Genomic DNA, 18,162 nt, shown 5'->3' on the forward strand with positions numbered 1-18,162 from the left:
GCAGTAAATGGCATTATGTAGGGAAAGTTTGTTTGTTTTCATGGTTATGATGGCCCTGCAATCCAGCAGTGAGCGTTGGTCATACTTGCACACTATAGGAAAAGGCAACGCCCCTCTGGTGGCCGGGGCCATGGGAGCGCACATAGGCCGATGTTTTTTCCTATCGTTTGCAAACACAGCCACTGCTGCTGGATTGCAGGGTGGTCGTAACCATGGAAACAAACAGTATATAATGTTATGGAAAAATGAGTCTAGCCAGCAAAGGAAGCAATATGGACAATACATTAGAAAGTGCCTTGTATTAACTTGCTCTACATGATAAATGCTGTTTGCTGGAGCGAGACACCACCTTTAAGATGGCAATGAACGGTTATGGTGAACATTTAGGAACAGAGATGCTGTGGGTACCAGCAGCACAGATGACTGGAGGAGAAGTACTAACTGGCAGGGCTCTGCAGGCAATATATCCTTTTCAAAGGGATAGTGCTACCTCCTTTAATAAAAACACAAATGCAATCTGCAGAGAAACACAAAGCAGTTTCAGGCCTCTTTAAAGTCAGTATTTGGAAGCCAAATCCAGGAGTGGAACCTACAGAGAAAAGGTATATTAGAAATATGTGTGCCTCTTCTGGGTTTGAACCCACTCCTGGTTTTGTCTTACAAATATGGATGCAAAAATGCTGACTAAATACTGACTGTGTGAAATAGGCTAACGGCTGTGTTACCATAGGGGCATGCTGACTTGCAGCAACCAATGGCCACACAAATTTGAAGGTAATACCTCCATTAAACTTGCAAATTCATGCAGCATTAGTCAAGGCAGGTGGGATGTACTAAAATAACAAAAATAAGCAATACACACACCAGGAAAATCCACCACCATGGCAGTGCACTGCACATGCTGGTGTCTCCTGCAGAGATGTCACATCCACCCCCTGATCGGTGGTAGTCACAGGTGGGTGGTCTCAACTTCAACACTGCAGGACAGCAACAGAGACTGCGGATCTGCAAAACACAAACACAGTCAATGTGCGTTCTGCATTTTGCAGACCGCACATCGCCGGCACTAATAGAATATGCCTATTTTTGTCCGCAATTGCAGACAAGAATAGGGAATGTGTTTTTTGGGAACCGAAATGCGGACCCGCAAGTGCGGGTCATCATTTCCAGATCCGGGCCGCACATCGTGCGGCCCCATAGAAATTAATGGGTCCGCAATTCTATTCCGCAAACTGCGGAACAGAATTGTGGACGTGTGAATGGACCCTTATTTTGTCATTTTACCACATCCGCTGCTTTTTGCACACTTCTAAATGTCTCTGACAAACCCATTCAATATTTTTTAAAATAACACGCAGCAATTATACTTTTAAATATTTACAACCAATATTGTCCAGTTTAAGACTGTGGAAGTTACTCACCAAGTAAAAGGCTGCATGTTATGTAGGAATGGTCTGAAGCCAGCTATACATTCAAAAATCATGGTACCAAAGCTCCAATAATCAACAGTCACAGTGTATGGCTTGTTCTCAAAAAGCTCAGGAGCCTTTAGTTAAAAGGGAAGAAACAAGACATGTAAAATACTTCCTGATTATATCCTTATTTTTGCTTATCAAAAGAAACACTGCCGCTATTTCATATGTCGCCATTTAACAACCAAAGACATTTGTTCATATCATTCTGGATAAAAACAAACAAACAAAAAAATGTTGCCTTCTTTTTTAACGGCGTTTAAAGCGTGGTTCAAAGTACCTGTGTTAATAATATGTGCACTTTTTATGTTTGATGCTTTATATTTAATTAAAAAAAGTTTTTATCAATTTTTTTTTCAATGGCCTGAATGGGAGCTTTGTGTTCCACCGTGGTATGTTAGCTGTTACAGCTGACTCCTATAGGTGATGATGTGGGTCTGGCTCTCGGGGCCACATCTGGGAACAGAGGTCCCTTGTGCCCTGATGCTGCCCTAAAATAGGAACAAAGCAACCCAAAAATCTGATGGATATGTCATTAATTGGTCACCGTTTTATAATCACTATTACAGGTGAAACTTTGTAATACCTTATAGACCAGTAAAAATGCTTTATTCTGGCGTTAGGAGCCCGCTGGTGTTGGTTTACTTGGCAGTGCTGATAACATGTCATATACCGCATGTCAGTGGTCTCGCACCATATAAACACTGAAGCCAGTAGTTGGCTGCAGCAGTGATGTGGGGTATAGCCATGTCATTACTCCAGCCAAGTAAAGAAAACCTGATGGGTAGACCGAAAGTAGGGTTGTTGCGGGTATCAAAATTTCGATAACCATTCAATATTTTTGTCCCAGTATCAATATAATACCGGGATTTCCATTTTTTCGATACTGGGCTGCGCTGCTGTGCAGTCTAGTATCTCTGAACATGAGCGCGCTGCTGTCAGCGCGCTCACGTTCCCTCAGCAGCACAGGGGAGAAGGAAGCTGATGTGCTGATGCTGCCACTGCCACCAATGAACGGAGAGAGGGGCGGGCACACTGCACCACCAATTATAGGACTTTTCCTGGGTCCGGACTTAGTTAAGTATTAGGCTACACAGAGCGAGGCCCAGAGATGTCCCATCACTTACTATTATTCCTGGGTGCTGCTCCGTTCACCCGCTGTGCCCCATTACTGTCTGCTACTCCATATGCTAATTACTATCGGAGCAATGGGGAGGAGACATCAGCTTCTCCAGTGGGCGTTCCTTCTCCCTGGCTGTAGCGCTGTCCAATCGCAGCGCAGCGAGAAGGAACGCCCACTAGAGAAGCTGATGTCTCCTCCCCATTGCTCCAATAGTAATTAGCATATGGAGCAGGAGCAGTAATAGGGGCACAGTGTGCAAAGGGAGCGGCGCCCAGGAATAATAGTAAGTGCAGGGAGATCTCTGGGCGCCGCTCTGTGTAGCCTAATACTTAACTAAGTCCGGACCCATATAAAGTCACCTTTAACACATAATACAGGCGACAGGTGACGGCAGCAGAATCGCATAGCCACACAATCTGCTCCCTGCTGCTGTGTGCACAAAGCACAGAGCAGCAGGGTGAGTGTGAAGTCCTATTCATCCTGATAGAGCTCTATCCTCTATCAAGGTGAATAGGACAAGGGATGAAAAGATCCAAGGATCTAGCCCCTAAGGGGGGAAATAGTTATTAAATAAAAAAAATGTAAAAAAATAAAATAAAAAATTATTTGAAAAACCCACCAAATTATTAAGTATAAATCACCTCCTTTCCCAAATTCACATATAAAATATATAAACAATAAATAAAAGTACAAATTATTTAAATATATAAAATTTTAAAAAACCTATGCGGTTAATGCCAGAACAGAAAAATATAAAACTGCGTGATTCGCCATTTTTTTTTTTTTTTTAAACGTGGCTTTCTTGGTTTATTTTTTTGCGTGGTATCGAATATCGCAATACTTTTTTATGGTATTGAAATCAACAATTCTAACCGGAAGCGCTGGAAACCAAGAGCTTAACTTACGAGTATACCTAATAAAAATAGTAGCAAGATACATAATACATACCAGATATTGTAGAGTTCCTACAAAAGAGGTACAGAGGCTTCCCTGATCAAGATCCTTGGCATATCCTAAATCTATTATTTTGTGCACAGTCTGTAACAATAATAATAAAAATTAAAAATAAAACCTTAAAATCAATTTTAAACGTGAATTTCAAATTTATGAGAAGTACAGGATCCATCAATATTTCATTTACCTTTCCATTACACTCTTGCAGCACAATATTTTCTGGTTTTAAGTCTCTGTGTATAATACGATTTTCATGTAGATACTGAATTCCAGAACCTATGATTGAAAAGTTTTTTTTCTCTTAACAAACAGTAAGCACATAGATTACATTGGAGCAAGAGCAGGAACTGGATTCGTAGCTCGGGCACCCTAAGGAGAATACATACCAATGTCACTTAATATATTGAGCACTTGACTTTCCTTCAAACCACAGCAGTTTTCTGGCTTGTTCAAAAGCTAAAGTCAAAACAAGAAAAAGACCTAATAATGTAATTACAAAAGAAAAAACAAACAAACAAAAAAAAACATGAATTCCAAATATATGGTCTGACTTTATATCTGCAGTACAGTATATGATATTTAAGTTTTGGGAGGACCCATTCATATTAGATTATTGGCATGTTTGACTGCCATTCGACAATATTGATGGCCAGCTTAAATTCTCAACAATTACTTTGTGGACAGGGTATCCTAATGTTCTAAAATTTAACTTTTACTAGATATGCCATAAAACAATGAATCAATAAAATTGAACATGACACCAAAAACTGTGAGCAAATCAAAAAAGACTGAATCCGTATCAACACACCCTACTGTTGTCTCGTCATAACATGAGATCCAATCTTACCGCCTAGGACAGACCACAATATTAGTAAGATACAGTCTTACCACCTCCAGACGTGTAGATTTCAGGTAGGCATCAGGTGTGTGATAAAAGAGCATCCTTAAAATGCAGTGGCCAAGGATATTGAAGACAGGTGCTCTGGTTGTGAATGTAAAGAGCAGCTACACAATAGTGACCCTAGTTATTATTCCCTCACAGGTGGTTAAGAGGAGGGGGGCTAATACATTAGCTGCCTAGCAGACACAGAGCACCCGCCAATCGGTTACACCAACGGCGAGGCGGCAAGATGTATGGGACACCTCCCCACATCTAGACACTGCGAAACCACTGTCGGATTGAGTCCACCCCTGTATCGGAGTAGATGTGATACTCTAATATCGAAATTGACTAAATATATTCCCCTGGCGACTCCCGTAGCAATGACGAAACATGACATGTAGGGATATAGTGAGGGCAAGCATAGGGAATAGGCCCCTAACTAGGGACAGGTTCCGTATGGGGTCACCCCTATCGGGGCGGGTGCTCTGTGTCTGCTAGGCAGCTAATGTATTAGCCGCCCTCCTCCTCTTAACCACCTGTCAGGGAATAATAACTAGAGTCACTATTGTGTAGCTGCTCTTTACATTCACAACCAGAGCACCTGTCTTCAATATCCTTGGCCACTGCATTTTAAGGGTGCTCTTTTATCACACACCTGATGCCTACCTGCAATCTACACATCTGGAGGTGGCAAGACTGTATCTTACTAATATTCTGATCTGTCCTAGGCGGTAATATTGGATCTCATGTTATGACAAGCCAACAGTAGGGTGTTGTCACCACCAGACATTGGAGAAGCTCTGACAGACGTCTAGAACCTCCTCCTTGAGGTTCCTTTGCTTTCCTTTCGCTTTCATTTTCTCATCTAGTTAGCCTCTCTCAGCTGTCATGTAGTTGCACTGATTGCATCCCTTTAAATCCTTTTCCCATAGTGCATCACTTTGTGGTTTATCACAACTTCCTGGAGTGTGTGCATGCTGTTCCTACTTCTGAGTCTTCTACAAGATAAGTTTTGTTCATTTGTGTTTTTCTGTTTGCTGGATCCCAGGTGACCCTGACTCCCTCCGTATCTAGTGTAGGGAGCCGGTGGTTGTGTCCCCTCACTATTATAGGGTGTTCAGGTGTTATACAGTCGAGGTATCGAGGATATGCGATCATCTACCATTGGGATTTTCGCATAGGCTGAGCAGTCAGGGAGAGAGCCAGGTCTAATGCAGGGCTCTCCCTTTTTGTTCCTTAGTTTTGGATCCAGTCAGTCGTATATTCATTTTGTGTTTTCTAGTTTCCGGCACACCTTCCGTGACAGGTGTGTTGATACCGATTCAGTCTTTTTTGATTTGCTCACTGTTTTTGGTGTCATGTTCAATTTTATTGATTCATTGTTTTATGGCATATCTAGTAAAAGTTAAATTTTAGAATATTAGGATACTCTGTCCACAAAGTAATTGTTGATCGATGTGGGAGTGTGACGCTATACCTCTGCACGTTTACTGTGTGTAGAATCCCTGCAATGTGACGTCACTGTGTGTAGAATCCCTGCGCTGTGACGTCACTGTGTGTAGAATCCCTGGGCTGTGACGTCACTGTGTGTAGAATCCCTGGGCTGTGACGTCACTGTGTGTAGAATCCCTGGGCTGTGACGTCACTGTGTGTAGAATCCCTGGGCTGTGACGTCCTTGGCTGTGACGTCACTGTGTGTAGAATCCCTGCGCTGTGACGTCACGGTGTGTAGAATCCTTGCGCTGTGACGTCACGGTGTGTAGAATCCCTGCGCTGTGACGTCACGGTGTGTAGAATCCCTGCGCTGTGACGTCACGGTGTGTAGAATCCCTGCGCTGTGACGTCACTGTGTGTAGAATCCCTGCGCTGTGACGTCACTGTGTGTAGAATCCCTGCGCTGTGACGTCACTGTGTGTAGAATCCCTGCGCTGTGACGTCACTGTGTGTAGAATCCCTGCGCTGTGACGTCACTGTGTGTAGAATCCCTGCGCTGTGACGTCACTGTGTGTAGAATCCCTGCGCTGTGACGTCACTGTGTGTAGAATCCCTGCGCTGTGACGTCACTGTGTGTAGAATCCCTGCGCTGTGACGTCACTGTGTGTAGAATCCCTGCGCTGTGACGTCACTGTGTGTAGAATCCCTGCGCTGTGACGTCACTGACTGTGTAGTAAATCCCTGCTGTGACGTACACTGTGTGTAGAATCCCTGCGCTGTGACGTCACTGTGTGTAGAATCCCTGCGCTGTGACGTCACTGTGTGTAGAATCCCTGCGCTGTGACGTCACTGTGTGTAGAATCCCTGCGCTGTGACGTCACTGTGTGTAGAATCCCTGCGCTGTGACGTCACTGTGTGTAGAATCCCTGCGCTGTGACGTCACTGTGTGTAGAATCCCTGCGCTGTGACGTCACTGTGTGTAGAATCCCTGCGCTGTGACGTCACGGTGTGTAGAATCCCTGCGCTGTGACGTCACGGTGTGTAGAATCCCTGCGCTGTGACGTCACGGTGTGTAGAATCCCTGCGCTGTGACGTCACGGTGTGTAGATCCCTGCGCTGTGACGTCACGGTGGTGTAGAATCCCTGCGCTGTGACGTCACTGTGTGTAGAATCCCTGCGCTGTGACGTCACTGTGTGTAGAATCCCTGCGCTGTGACGTCACTGTGTGTAGAATCCCTGCGCTGTGACGTCACTGTGTGTAGAATCCCTGCGCTGTGACGTCACTGTGTGTAGAATCCCTGCGCTGTGACGTCACTGTGTGTAGAATCCCTGCGCTGTGACGTCACTGTGTGTAGAATCCCTGCGCTGTGACGTCACTGTGTGTAGAATCCCTGCGCTGTGACGTCACTGTGTGTAGAATCCCTGCGCTGTGACGTCACTGTGTGTAGAATCCCTGCGCTGTGACGTCACTGTGTGTAGAATCCCTGCGCTGTGACGTCACTGTGTGTAGAATCCCTGCGCTGTGACGTCACTGTGTGTAGAATCCCTGCGCTGTGACGTCACTGTGTGTAGAATCCCTGCGCTGTGACGTCACTGTGTGTAGAATCCCTGCGCTGCAGCTGACAGAACTGAGATCCCTTCCCCAGGATGTTTAGTCCGGGCTCATTCATCTCATAGAACTGCAGCTATGAAATCCACACCGTATTGCAGCAAATACCAGCAAAATGGATAAGATTTTACCCAAAATCCTCACACTTCATAAAATCCACACGGAAATGAACCTACTGTGCACATTTCAAATCCACACCGTGGTAATATATGATTTTACCACGTGTAACTGATCGTGGCTGAATTCCACAGCAAATCCACACGCTACATGTAGAGTCTGATATATCCACATCAGGTAATCCTCTGTGGAAAAGATCTCCATTGGAATTACCCTAGGAAGACTCCGGGGGCCTTCCAGCTCTGTCATGGATGGTCACCAAGCTTTCCTGGTCTCCTAGTCCTGAGGAGAACATATCTCAGTATGGGAACATATAGAGAAGTTATCAGATGATTTAGCCATTCGGGAGTCTTATGGCAGCTCCTAGGAGAACTGTGTGGTATACAGCCTGTCACCCAACTTTCCTGTGGAGAACATCTCAGTACGGGAACATATAGGCTGGGTTCACACCTGAGCGTTTTACAGCGCGTTCCTACGTGCTGTAAAACGCTCAACATGGAGAAACCAATGATTCCCTATGGGAATGGTTCTCACTTGGGCGTTTTACAGCGCGTACGATCGCGCTGTAAAACGCCAGACGCCCCAAGAAGTACATGAGCTTCTTTGGGGCGTCTTGTCGCGCATTCCCGTACATAGACTTTCGGGAACGCGCGACAATGGGCGTTCGCTTGTCTCTGTATGCGCGATTGTAAACGCCGGTACAATCGCGCATACAGAGCGCTCCTTTCAGAACGCTCAGGTGTGAACCCAGGGTAAGAGAAGTTATCAGATGATTTGGCCATTCAGGAGTCTTAGTTCTCATAGGAGCTTCAACCCGGCTTTCCAAGGCTCCTGAATGGGTAAATCATATGATAACGTATCTAAATGTTCCAATACTGAGATATTCTCTTCAGGGGACCAGGAAAGCTGGGTGACAGACAGCCTTTATACCACACAGCTCTCCTAGGAGCTGCCACCCGGCTTTCTGTGTGGTATACAGGCTGTCACCGAGCTTTCCTAGAAAGGGACAGAACTAAGAAATATCCGAATGGTAACTGCAGGGATGGAGCGCGGTGCAGGAATGGCCACTAGTTGTGGCTAGCAGGAGCTCCGGCCTAATGACAGCAGCAGGTATGCAGCTCCCCCCTGGGTTCATGGCCGTGCTCGAGGCCAACTTGGCTGTAGCAGGCAGTCATTACAAACTTAGTGCAGAGCGCATCATTTACCGCAGCAGAGCCGGCCGTGCAGGGACCTGGCAGCACTTGGTGCCCTGGGATGTTGCGCTGCTGCTGTATACAGCAGGAGGAATGATGGGCTGATTGTCTCACCTCCACTTGTCAGCGATTGCAGCGCCGCTACCTGTGCTCCCGCTCTGCCTCCCCTGCACTAACTCCTTTCCCCCCCGCCGAGGCTCTGTCACCGGGACACGGGCTCTGATGATAGGTATCGGCCGGGCTCCGGTAAAGGCTTCGGCATTTTTAACTGCCCTGGAGATGACGCACGCTGCGACCTATAGACAGCGAGAGAGAGTGGCCAAACCACGATGGAGCCGAAAGCTGAGGGGTCCGGGCAGGTTGGCACCGCGCAAGCGAAAAAAAAAAAAAAAAAAAGTTTCATTTTGCTAGCAGTCCTAACCCTCCAGCGGCTGCGCCCGGCTGCTGGTGTGCTGGGCCTATTTTCAAGCAGGGGCAAATACCCAGGCGCCAGAGCAAAATTCCTAGTCGCCATGGCGACCTGGGATTTGTCGAGCCCTGTGTTAAATATTTTTCTCATTTCACTTCATCAACTTAGACTATTGTGTTCTGGTCAATAAACATAAAATTCAGATTAACAAAATATTGAACTTAAAGGGGTTATCCAACTTAAATAAATCTATTCTAATTGCTTTTATTGTAGTCCAGTTAAAGTTTATTAAAATCACTTTCATAACCTATCACTATTTGGCCAGTTCAGTTCTGGGTTATGTGACCCCCGACGTCAGTAAGCCTGCTCTGCTGATGACGTCTCGTTTACAGGCTTTTCCCTGCTTGAGGGAGTGGCCCGGCTCTGTAAACGAAACGTCAGAGCCTCTGGTGCCCTCCAGCACTTCTAACACTGCCTCGGCTCTGGTATGCGATCGCTCATGCTCAGTACATACCAGAGCCGAGGTGATCTCTTCTCCGGCAGCAGGGTATGTTATTCCCTCCTGCACTCACTGGGGCTAGAGGTGGCAGTTTGTAAACTTTCCCCTCTGCATCTGGGGATTGTTGTTACCAATATATGTATTTATCTAAGCAATATCCATATTGAAAATATATTTGAATAATATAGATATTGCTTAGATACAGATAATGCTAATGATATTTTCACACTAGCGGCAGGACGTATCCGACAGGCTGTTCACCCTGTCTGATCCACCCTGCCGCTGGACGGATCCGTTATTGCAATGCATTTCTAGACGGATCCGCACCTGGATCCGTCTACAAATGCTGTTAGGCTACTTTCACACTTGAGTTCAGAGCGGATCTGTCTGAGACAGATCCGCTCATATAATGCAGATGATGGATCCGTTCAGAACTGATCGGTGGATCCAGCAGGCCCGCAGCTCCGACGACGGAGCTGCCTTGTGGATCCGGTGCTGCAAAACAACTGAAGGACGGATCCATCCTTCCGGTCTGCGCATGCACAAACCGGGAATACTGTGAAAAAGACTGACAGAGGGATCCGTCCATCCGCATGACAAGCGGATAAACGGATCCGTTATTGCAATGCATTTCTAGACGGATCCGCACCTGGATCCATCTACAAATGCTGTTAGTTGTCACACTGATCGGCGGATCCAGCAGGCACGCAGCTCCGACGACGGAGCTGCTTTGCGGATCCAGCGTTGCAAAACAACTGAAGGACAGATCCGTCCTGGTCTGCGCATGCACAAACCGGGAAAACTCTGAAAAAGACTGCCACACGGATCCGTTCATCCGCATGACAAGCAGATAGACTGATCCATTCTTGCCATGCATTTTTTTTTTGCAAAGTGCAGAGCAGGGTGAGGGAAAGGTCAGGTTGTTCACGCCCAGAAATATTCATGAGGCAGAGCTCAGGCTTTGTTGTTATACGCCCCCTCAGCATGTAAACAAACCAATAACAGAACCATGAAAAGGTGTAAATATGGGTTTTAACTTGATGAAATCTAGCTTAAAGGGAACCTGTCTCCGGGATTTTGGGTATAGAGCTAAGGACATGGGTTGCTAGATGGCCGCTAGCACATCCGCAATACCCAGTCCCCATAGCTCTGTGCTTTTATCGTGTCAAAAAAACAATTTGATACATATGCAAATTAACCGGAGAGGAGTCAGGGACAGGACTCATCTCCGGTTAATTTGCATATGTATCAAATCGGTTTTTTGACACAATAAAAGCACACAGAGCTATGGGGACTGGGTATTGCGGATGTGCTAGTGGCCATCTAGCAACCCATGTTCTCAGCTCTATACACAAAATCCCGGTGACAGGTTCCCTTTAACCAAATTATATGTATATCCTGATGGATTTTAAGAGGTTTTTTTTTTTTTTTTTTTATTAACTCTGATAACCCCTTTAACCCCTTCACGCAACATCACGTACATGTACGTGGGGGAATGTGGTGCCTCACCGCATCCCCACGTGCATGTACGTGATCGGCTTCACTGTCAGCGCAGGGACCTGAGCGCTGAAGATTCAGTGAAGCCGGCGTGCTGGGGTTGCTAGGCAACCCTAGAAGCCGGAAGGAGATGTATTGGCCCCCTGACCCGCCCACGATCGCTGTGATTGGTCCAATACTGCAGAGGGACCAATCGCAGCGCATCGGGGCAGGTAAGGGGGGTTAGGGAGGGACTGTGTGCCTCTCCTTCTCTGATCGTCCCCATTCCTGTCAGGGAAGCGATCAGAGAAGGAGAGTGTGACAATCTGATGTACCTATCACATGTATACTAGTCATGGAGCACTGCTACTTAGCGCTCCATGACTAGTATACTCGTCATGGCATAAAACTGTCACCATGTCTGCAGACATGGTGACAGCGCTGAGTGCCGGCTGTTACACACAGCCAGGCACTCAGGCTCAATGCCGATGGGGGTCCTGTGACCCCCGTATCGGCGATCGGGTAGTTTCGGAACCCCCCCCCCCATATGCGATCGCTTGATGTCGTTTCTGATCCCTGCGGTCCCTGGCCGCAAGGATCAGAAACCTAAAAAAAGGCCCCAAATCGATTTTTTTTACCCCCCCTGCACCCCTGAATTCCATTTATGTGGCGGGGTGCAGGGGGCGGTTTGTGGGCGGTGCGGGGCCGTGTGGCAGTTGCGGGAGGTGCGGCAGGCGGGATCGCGATCCCCCGCCCGCCTCCCATTATAATCATCGTTGGTGTCTAGTGGGTATACCAGGGTGCCAGCACATTGCTGGCACCCTGGTATAAACGGCTGACATCGGTGATGCGATGTCAGCCGTTTAACCCTTTCCATACCGCGGTCCGTACGGACCGCGGTATGGAAAAGGTTAACAGCTCAGGGAGCTCCCTCCCTCTCCCATCGGAGGGCTGCTGTACCTTTGCAGCCCCCCGATGGAGAGGGAGAGAGCTCCCAGACAGCCCCCCCAGAGCCCCGTCCTTACCCTTCCCCGTCTGCGCAGTTCTGAACATAACTGAGCAGACGGGGAAGGTTCCTCTCAGGCGTCCTGCTGTCCATGGTGCTGAACAGATCTATGCTGAAAGCATAGATCTGTTCAGTGTAAGTAAAATATAGTACAGTGCAATATATATTGTACTGTACTGTATTATACAGACATCAGACCCACTGGATCTTCAAGAACCAAGTGGGTCTGGGTCAAAAAAAAAAAAGGGAAAAAAGTAAAAAAAAAGTAAAAATCAAAAAACACATTTATCACTGATTAAACATGAGAAAAATAAAATTCCCTACACATGTTTGGTATCGCCGCGTCCATAACGACCTGATCTATAAAACGGTCATGTTACTTTTCCCGAACGGTGAACGCCATAAAAATAAAAAATAAAAAACTATGATGAAATTGAAATTTTGCCCACCTTACTTCCCCAAAAAAGATAATAAAAGTGATCAAAAAAGTCGCATGTACTCCAAAATTGTAACAATCAAACCGTCATCTCATCGCGCAAAAAATGAGACCCTACTTAAGATAATCGCCCAAAAACTGAAAAAACTATGGCTCTTAGACTATGGAAACACTAAAACATCATTTTTTTTGTTTCAAAAATGAAATCATTGTGTAAAACTTATATAAATAAAAAAAGTATACATATTAGGTATCGCCGCGTCCGTATCGACCGGCTCTATAAAAATATCACATGACCTAACCCCTCAGGTGACCACCATAAAAAAATAAAAATAAAAACGGTGTAGAAAAAGCAATTTTTTGTCATCTTACGTCACAAAAAGTGTAATATCAAGCGATCAAAAAGTCATATGCACCCCAACATAGTGCCAATCAAACCGTCATCTCATCTCGCAAAAAATGAGACCCTTCTTAAGATAATCGCCCCAAAACTGTAAAAACTATGGCTCTTAGACTATGGAGAAACGAAAAAAAAAAATTGTTTTAAAAATGAAATCATTGTATAAAACTTACATAAATAAAAAAAATGTATACATATTAGGTATCGCCGCGTCCGTGACAACCTCCTCTATAAAATTACCACATGATCTAACCTGTCAGATGAATGTTGTAAATAACAATAAAAAAAACGACGCCAAAAAAGCTATTTCTTGTTACCTTGCCGCACAAAAAGTGTAATATAGAGCAAACAAAAATCATATCTACCCTAAACTAGTACCAACAAAACTGCCACCCTATCCCATAGTTTCTAAAATGGGGTCACTTTTTTGGAGTTTCTACATCAGGGGGCTTCAAATGGGACATGGTGTCAAAAAAACTGTCCAGCAAAATCTGGCTTCCAAAAACCACACGGCGCACCTTTCACTCTACGCCCCGCTGTGTGCCCGTACAGTAGTTTACGGCCACATATGGGGCGTTTCTGTAAACAGCAGAGTCAGGGCAATAAAGCTACAGTCTTGTTTGGCTGTTAACCCTTGCTTTGTTAGTGGAAAAAATGGGTTAAAATTGAAAATTAGGCAAAAAAATGAAATTCTCAAATTTCATCCCCATTTGCCAATAACTCTTGTGCAACACCTAAAGGGTTAACAAAGTTTGTAAAATCAGTTTTGAATACCTTGAGGGGTGTAGTTTCTTAGATGGGGTCACTTTTAGGGAGTTTCTGCTCTAGGGGTGCATCAGGGGGCTTCAAATGGGACATGGTGTCAAAAAAACTGTCCAGCAAAATCTGGCTTCCAAAAACCATACGGCGCACCTTTCACTCTACGCCCCGCTGTGTGCCCGTACAGTAGTTTACAGCCACATATGGGGTGTTTCTGTAAACGGCAGAGTCAGGGCAATAAAGATACAGTCTTGTTTGGATGTTAACCCTTGCTTTGTTAGTGGAAAAAATGGGTTAAAATTGAAAATTAGGCAAAAAAATCAAATTCTCAAATTTCATCCCCATTTGCCAATAACTCTTGTGCAACACCTAAAGGGTTAACGAAGTTTGTAAAATCAGTTTTGAATACCTTGAGGGGTGTAGTTTATAGAATAGGGTCATTTTTGGGTGGTTTCTATTATGTAAGCCTCGCAAAGTGACTTCAGACCTGAACTGGTCCCTAAAAATTGGATTTCTGAAAAATTTCAAGATTTGCTTCTAAACTTCTAAGCCTTGTAACATCCCCAAAAAATAAAATATCATTCCCAAAATAATTCAAACATGAAGTACACATATGGGGAATGTAAAGTCATCACAATTTTTGGGGGTATTACTATGTATTACAGAAGTAGAGAAACTGAAACTTTGAAATTTGCAAATTTTTCCAAATTTGGGGTAAATTTGGTATTTTTTTATGCAAAAAAAATTAATTTTGGGACTTAATTTTTCCAGTGTCATGAAGTACAATATGTGACGAAAAAACAATCTCAGAACGGCCTGGATAAGTCAAAGTGTTTTAACGTTATCAGCACTTAAAGTGACACTGGTCAGATTTGCAAAAAATGACCTGGTCCTTAAGGTGAAATAAGGCTGTGTCTTGAAGGGGTTAAGGCTGTAATGTAAAAAAACATGAAAAGTAGAGGGGGGTGAATACATTTGAAAGTCACTGTACCTTTCAAAGCAAGGATGTTTTTAATGTGTTTGCCTTCTCTTTCTCAACATGTAGAGTGCACTCAGTTATATGCAAATAATATTGGTGAACAAAAGAACTGATAAAAAAGAAAACCACCACAAGGCCAAGTTCACACTTCAGTTATTGTTAGCCAAAACCAGTAGTAAAGCCTGCTCGGAGATCAGGAGTACTGTAAAGATTACCACTGTTCTGTGTTTTTGACCACCAATACCTGATGGAAATCACTGACCAAATAACTGAAATCTGTCTTAGGGCTTGTTCACATGACCGTATGGCTTTTTCATTGTTTTGCGGGGCGTTTTTAACAGATCCGTTTTTCCATTTCAGTAGCGATTCCGGTTCCATTCAGTTTTTTTCTGTATAGCATATACAGTAATTACATAGAAAAAATTGGGATGGGCATAAAATTTTCAATAGATGATTCCACAAAAACGGAATGGATACGGAAGACATACGAGGTACATTCCGTATATGTTCCATTTTGTTTTTTGCGGACCCATTGACTTAAATGGAACCACGGAATGCGATTTGCGGGCAATAATAGGACACGTTCTATCTTTGAACGGAACATAAAAACGGAATGCACACAGAGTACATTGCATTTTTTTTTGCGGAGCCATTGAAATGAATGCTTCCGTATAAGAAACTAAAAAAAAAAAAAAAGGCCCGTATATGGAAAGCAAAAAATGTTCGTGTGAATGAGCCCTTAATGTTTCACAAATTATCAAAACATTTAGGGCCAGATTTATCATTAGCTCAGGTCAGAATAATGGAGTGAAAAAGTCCCAAAAAAATGCGCAAACACTAAAACTGCACACAAATTTGCGACTTTTTTCTGCTCTGCACTATGCTCGCCAGTTTTCTGAAAGTGGGCGTGTTTCCTTATGTAAATTAATCTCTAGACAGATTTACTATTGGGACTATTTAAAAAGTCGCAAAAAAGTCACAATTTCACTCCAGTGAGGACCATGCTTATCTTATGAGACTTTTTATTAGAACATGCGACTTTCATAAAAACGTGCAACTTTTTCGTAAATATGTGCGACTTTTGTAAAGCTGCTTACTGACGGATAAACTGCTACCGTCAAACCACATTTATTACAGTCTTAAAGGGCCGATCATAAATCTGACTTGGCTAAAACTGACTTTAGCCATATGTGAAAGTGGAGTGAGCTGTCAGAGTCATGATAAATCTGGCCCTTAATCTTCTGAATTGTATAAAGATTTCACATATATTGTGCGGCATACCTTACGCAAGTCTCCTCCAGAACAGTACTCCATTGCCAAGTGTGGCACTGAATTCACCATAATGTCCATCTCAGGTGGCACTTCACATGCCTTTACAACATTAGGATGATTCAACCTGCAAACACAGCAAAAACATCAGTCAGTAAAAAATGTGAATGACTCACTGCAATTTTAATTTGTTTTTTTTGGACTTTTTCCCATAACTCCCATTGACAGTTCAATGTTTTTGTAGATCATTAGGGGAAAATGAAAGCGCATGGGAGAGGCAAGATGGAGCCATTTGTTTGTCTAGTTTTGGGTTCAGAGCTCCTCTTTAACCCCTTAGGGACCTGGCTCATTTTCACCTTAAAGGACCAGGCCATTTTTTGAAAATCTAACCAGTGTCACTTTATGTGGTGATAACTTTAAAACGCTTTGACTTATCCATGCCATTCTGAGAATCATTTTTTCGTCAGATATTGTACTTCATGACACTGGTAAAATGCAGTAAAAAAAAAAAAAAAAAAAGTCATTTTTATTTATAAAAAAATACCCAAATTTACCAAAAATATGGAACAATTTGCAAATTTTTAAGTTTCAACTTCACTACTTCTATAATACATAGTAATACCTACAAAAATAGTTATTACTTTACATTCCCCATATGTCTACTTCATGTTTGGATAATTTTGGGAATGACATTTTATTTTTTGGGGATGTTAGTAGACTTAGAAGGTTAGAAGCAAATCCTGAAATTTTTCTTAAATTTTCAAAAACCCACTTTAAAAAAAAAAAAAAAAAAAAAAAAAAAAAAAGGACCAGTTCAGGTCTGAAGTCACTTTGTGAGGCTTACATAATAGAAACCACCCAAAAATGACCCTATTCTAGAAACTACACCCCTCAACGTATTGAAAACTGATTTGACAAACTTTGTTAACCCTTTAGGTGTACCACAAGAATTAATGGAAAATAGAGATACAATTTAAAAATTTCATTTTTTTGGCAGATTTTTCATTTTAATAATTTTTCTCCAGTTGAAAAGCAAGGGTTAACAGCCAAAGAAAACTCAATATTTATGGCCCTGATTCTGTAGTTTACACCCCCTATGTGGTAGTAAACCGTTGTACGGGAACAGAAGGAAAAGGAAGGTTTTTGGAAGGCAGATTTGGCTGGACTGTTTTTTTGACACCATGTCCCATTTGAAGCCCCTGTGATGCACCCCTAGAGCAGAAACGCCCCAAAAAGTGACCCCATTTTAGAAACTACGGGATAGGGCGGCAGTTTTGGGTACATATGATTTTTGGTTGCTCTCTATTACACTTTGTTAAGCAAGGTAACAAGAAATAGCTGTTTTGGCACCGTTTTTATTTTTTGTTATTTTCAACATTCATCTGACAGGTTAGACCATGTGGTATTTTTATAGAACAGGTTGTCACGGATGTGGCGATACCCAGTATGTATCCTTTTTTTTTTTTATATATATATATATATATATATATATATATATATATATATATATATATATATATATTTTTTTTTTTACACAATATAAGTTTTACACAATCATTTCATTTAAATAATAAAAAATTATGTTTTAGTGTCTCCATATTCTGAGAGCCATAGTTTTTTCCGTTTTTGGGCGATTATCTTGGGTAGGGTATGATTTTTGCTGGATGAGATGACGGTTTGGCACTATTTTGGGGTGCATATGACTTTGATCGTGGCGATACATAAAAAAAAAAAAAAAAAAAAGTATACTTATTAGGTAACTTTTACACAATAAGGGTCCATTCACACGTCCGTTGTTTCTTTCCTGATCTGTTCCGTTTTTTGCTGAACAGATCTGGACCCATTCATTTTCAATGGGTCCTGAAAAAAAATAATTTGAAAATGAATGGGTCCAGATCTGTTCAGCAAAAAAACGGAACAAATCAGGAAACAAACAACGGACGTGTGAATGGACCCTAACAGCTTTTTTGAAACAAAAAAAAAAAAAAAAAAAAAAAAAAAAAAAAAAAAAAAGGGATGTTTTAGTGTTTCCATATTCTGAGCAATATATTTTTTTTGGGGCGATTGTCTTAGGTAGGGGCTAATTTTTTGCGGGATGAGGTGACTGTTAGATTGGTACTATTTTGGTGGGCATACACCTTTTT

General features: G+C 43.2%; 1 protein-coding gene across 1 annotated transcript in view; it reads right to left on the minus strand.

Annotated features, from left to right (window-relative positions):
* CHUK (component of inhibitor of nuclear factor kappa B kinase complex) overlaps positions 1-18,162 on the minus strand; it is a 125,962-nt gene that overhangs the window by 97,716 nt on the left and 10,084 nt on the right. The window contains exons 3-7 of the mRNA XM_044296216.1: positions 16,031-16,145; positions 3,936-4,005; positions 3,737-3,825; positions 3,544-3,633; positions 1,422-1,546 (exon numbers count right to left, since the gene is read on the minus strand). Of these exons, the coding sequence (XP_044152151.1) occupies positions 1,422-1,546; positions 3,544-3,633; positions 3,737-3,825; positions 3,936-4,005; positions 16,031-16,145 (489 nt within the window). The remainder of the gene's footprint in view (positions 1-1,421; positions 1,547-3,543; positions 3,634-3,736; positions 3,826-3,935; positions 4,006-16,030; positions 16,146-18,162) is intronic.

The sequence above is a fragment of the Bufo gargarizans genome, chromosome 6, assembly GCF_014858855.1.
Source record: "Bufo gargarizans isolate SCDJY-AF-19 chromosome 6, ASM1485885v1, whole genome shotgun sequence".
NCBI classification, from domain to species: Eukaryota; Metazoa; Chordata; class Amphibia; order Anura; family Bufonidae; genus Bufo; species Bufo gargarizans.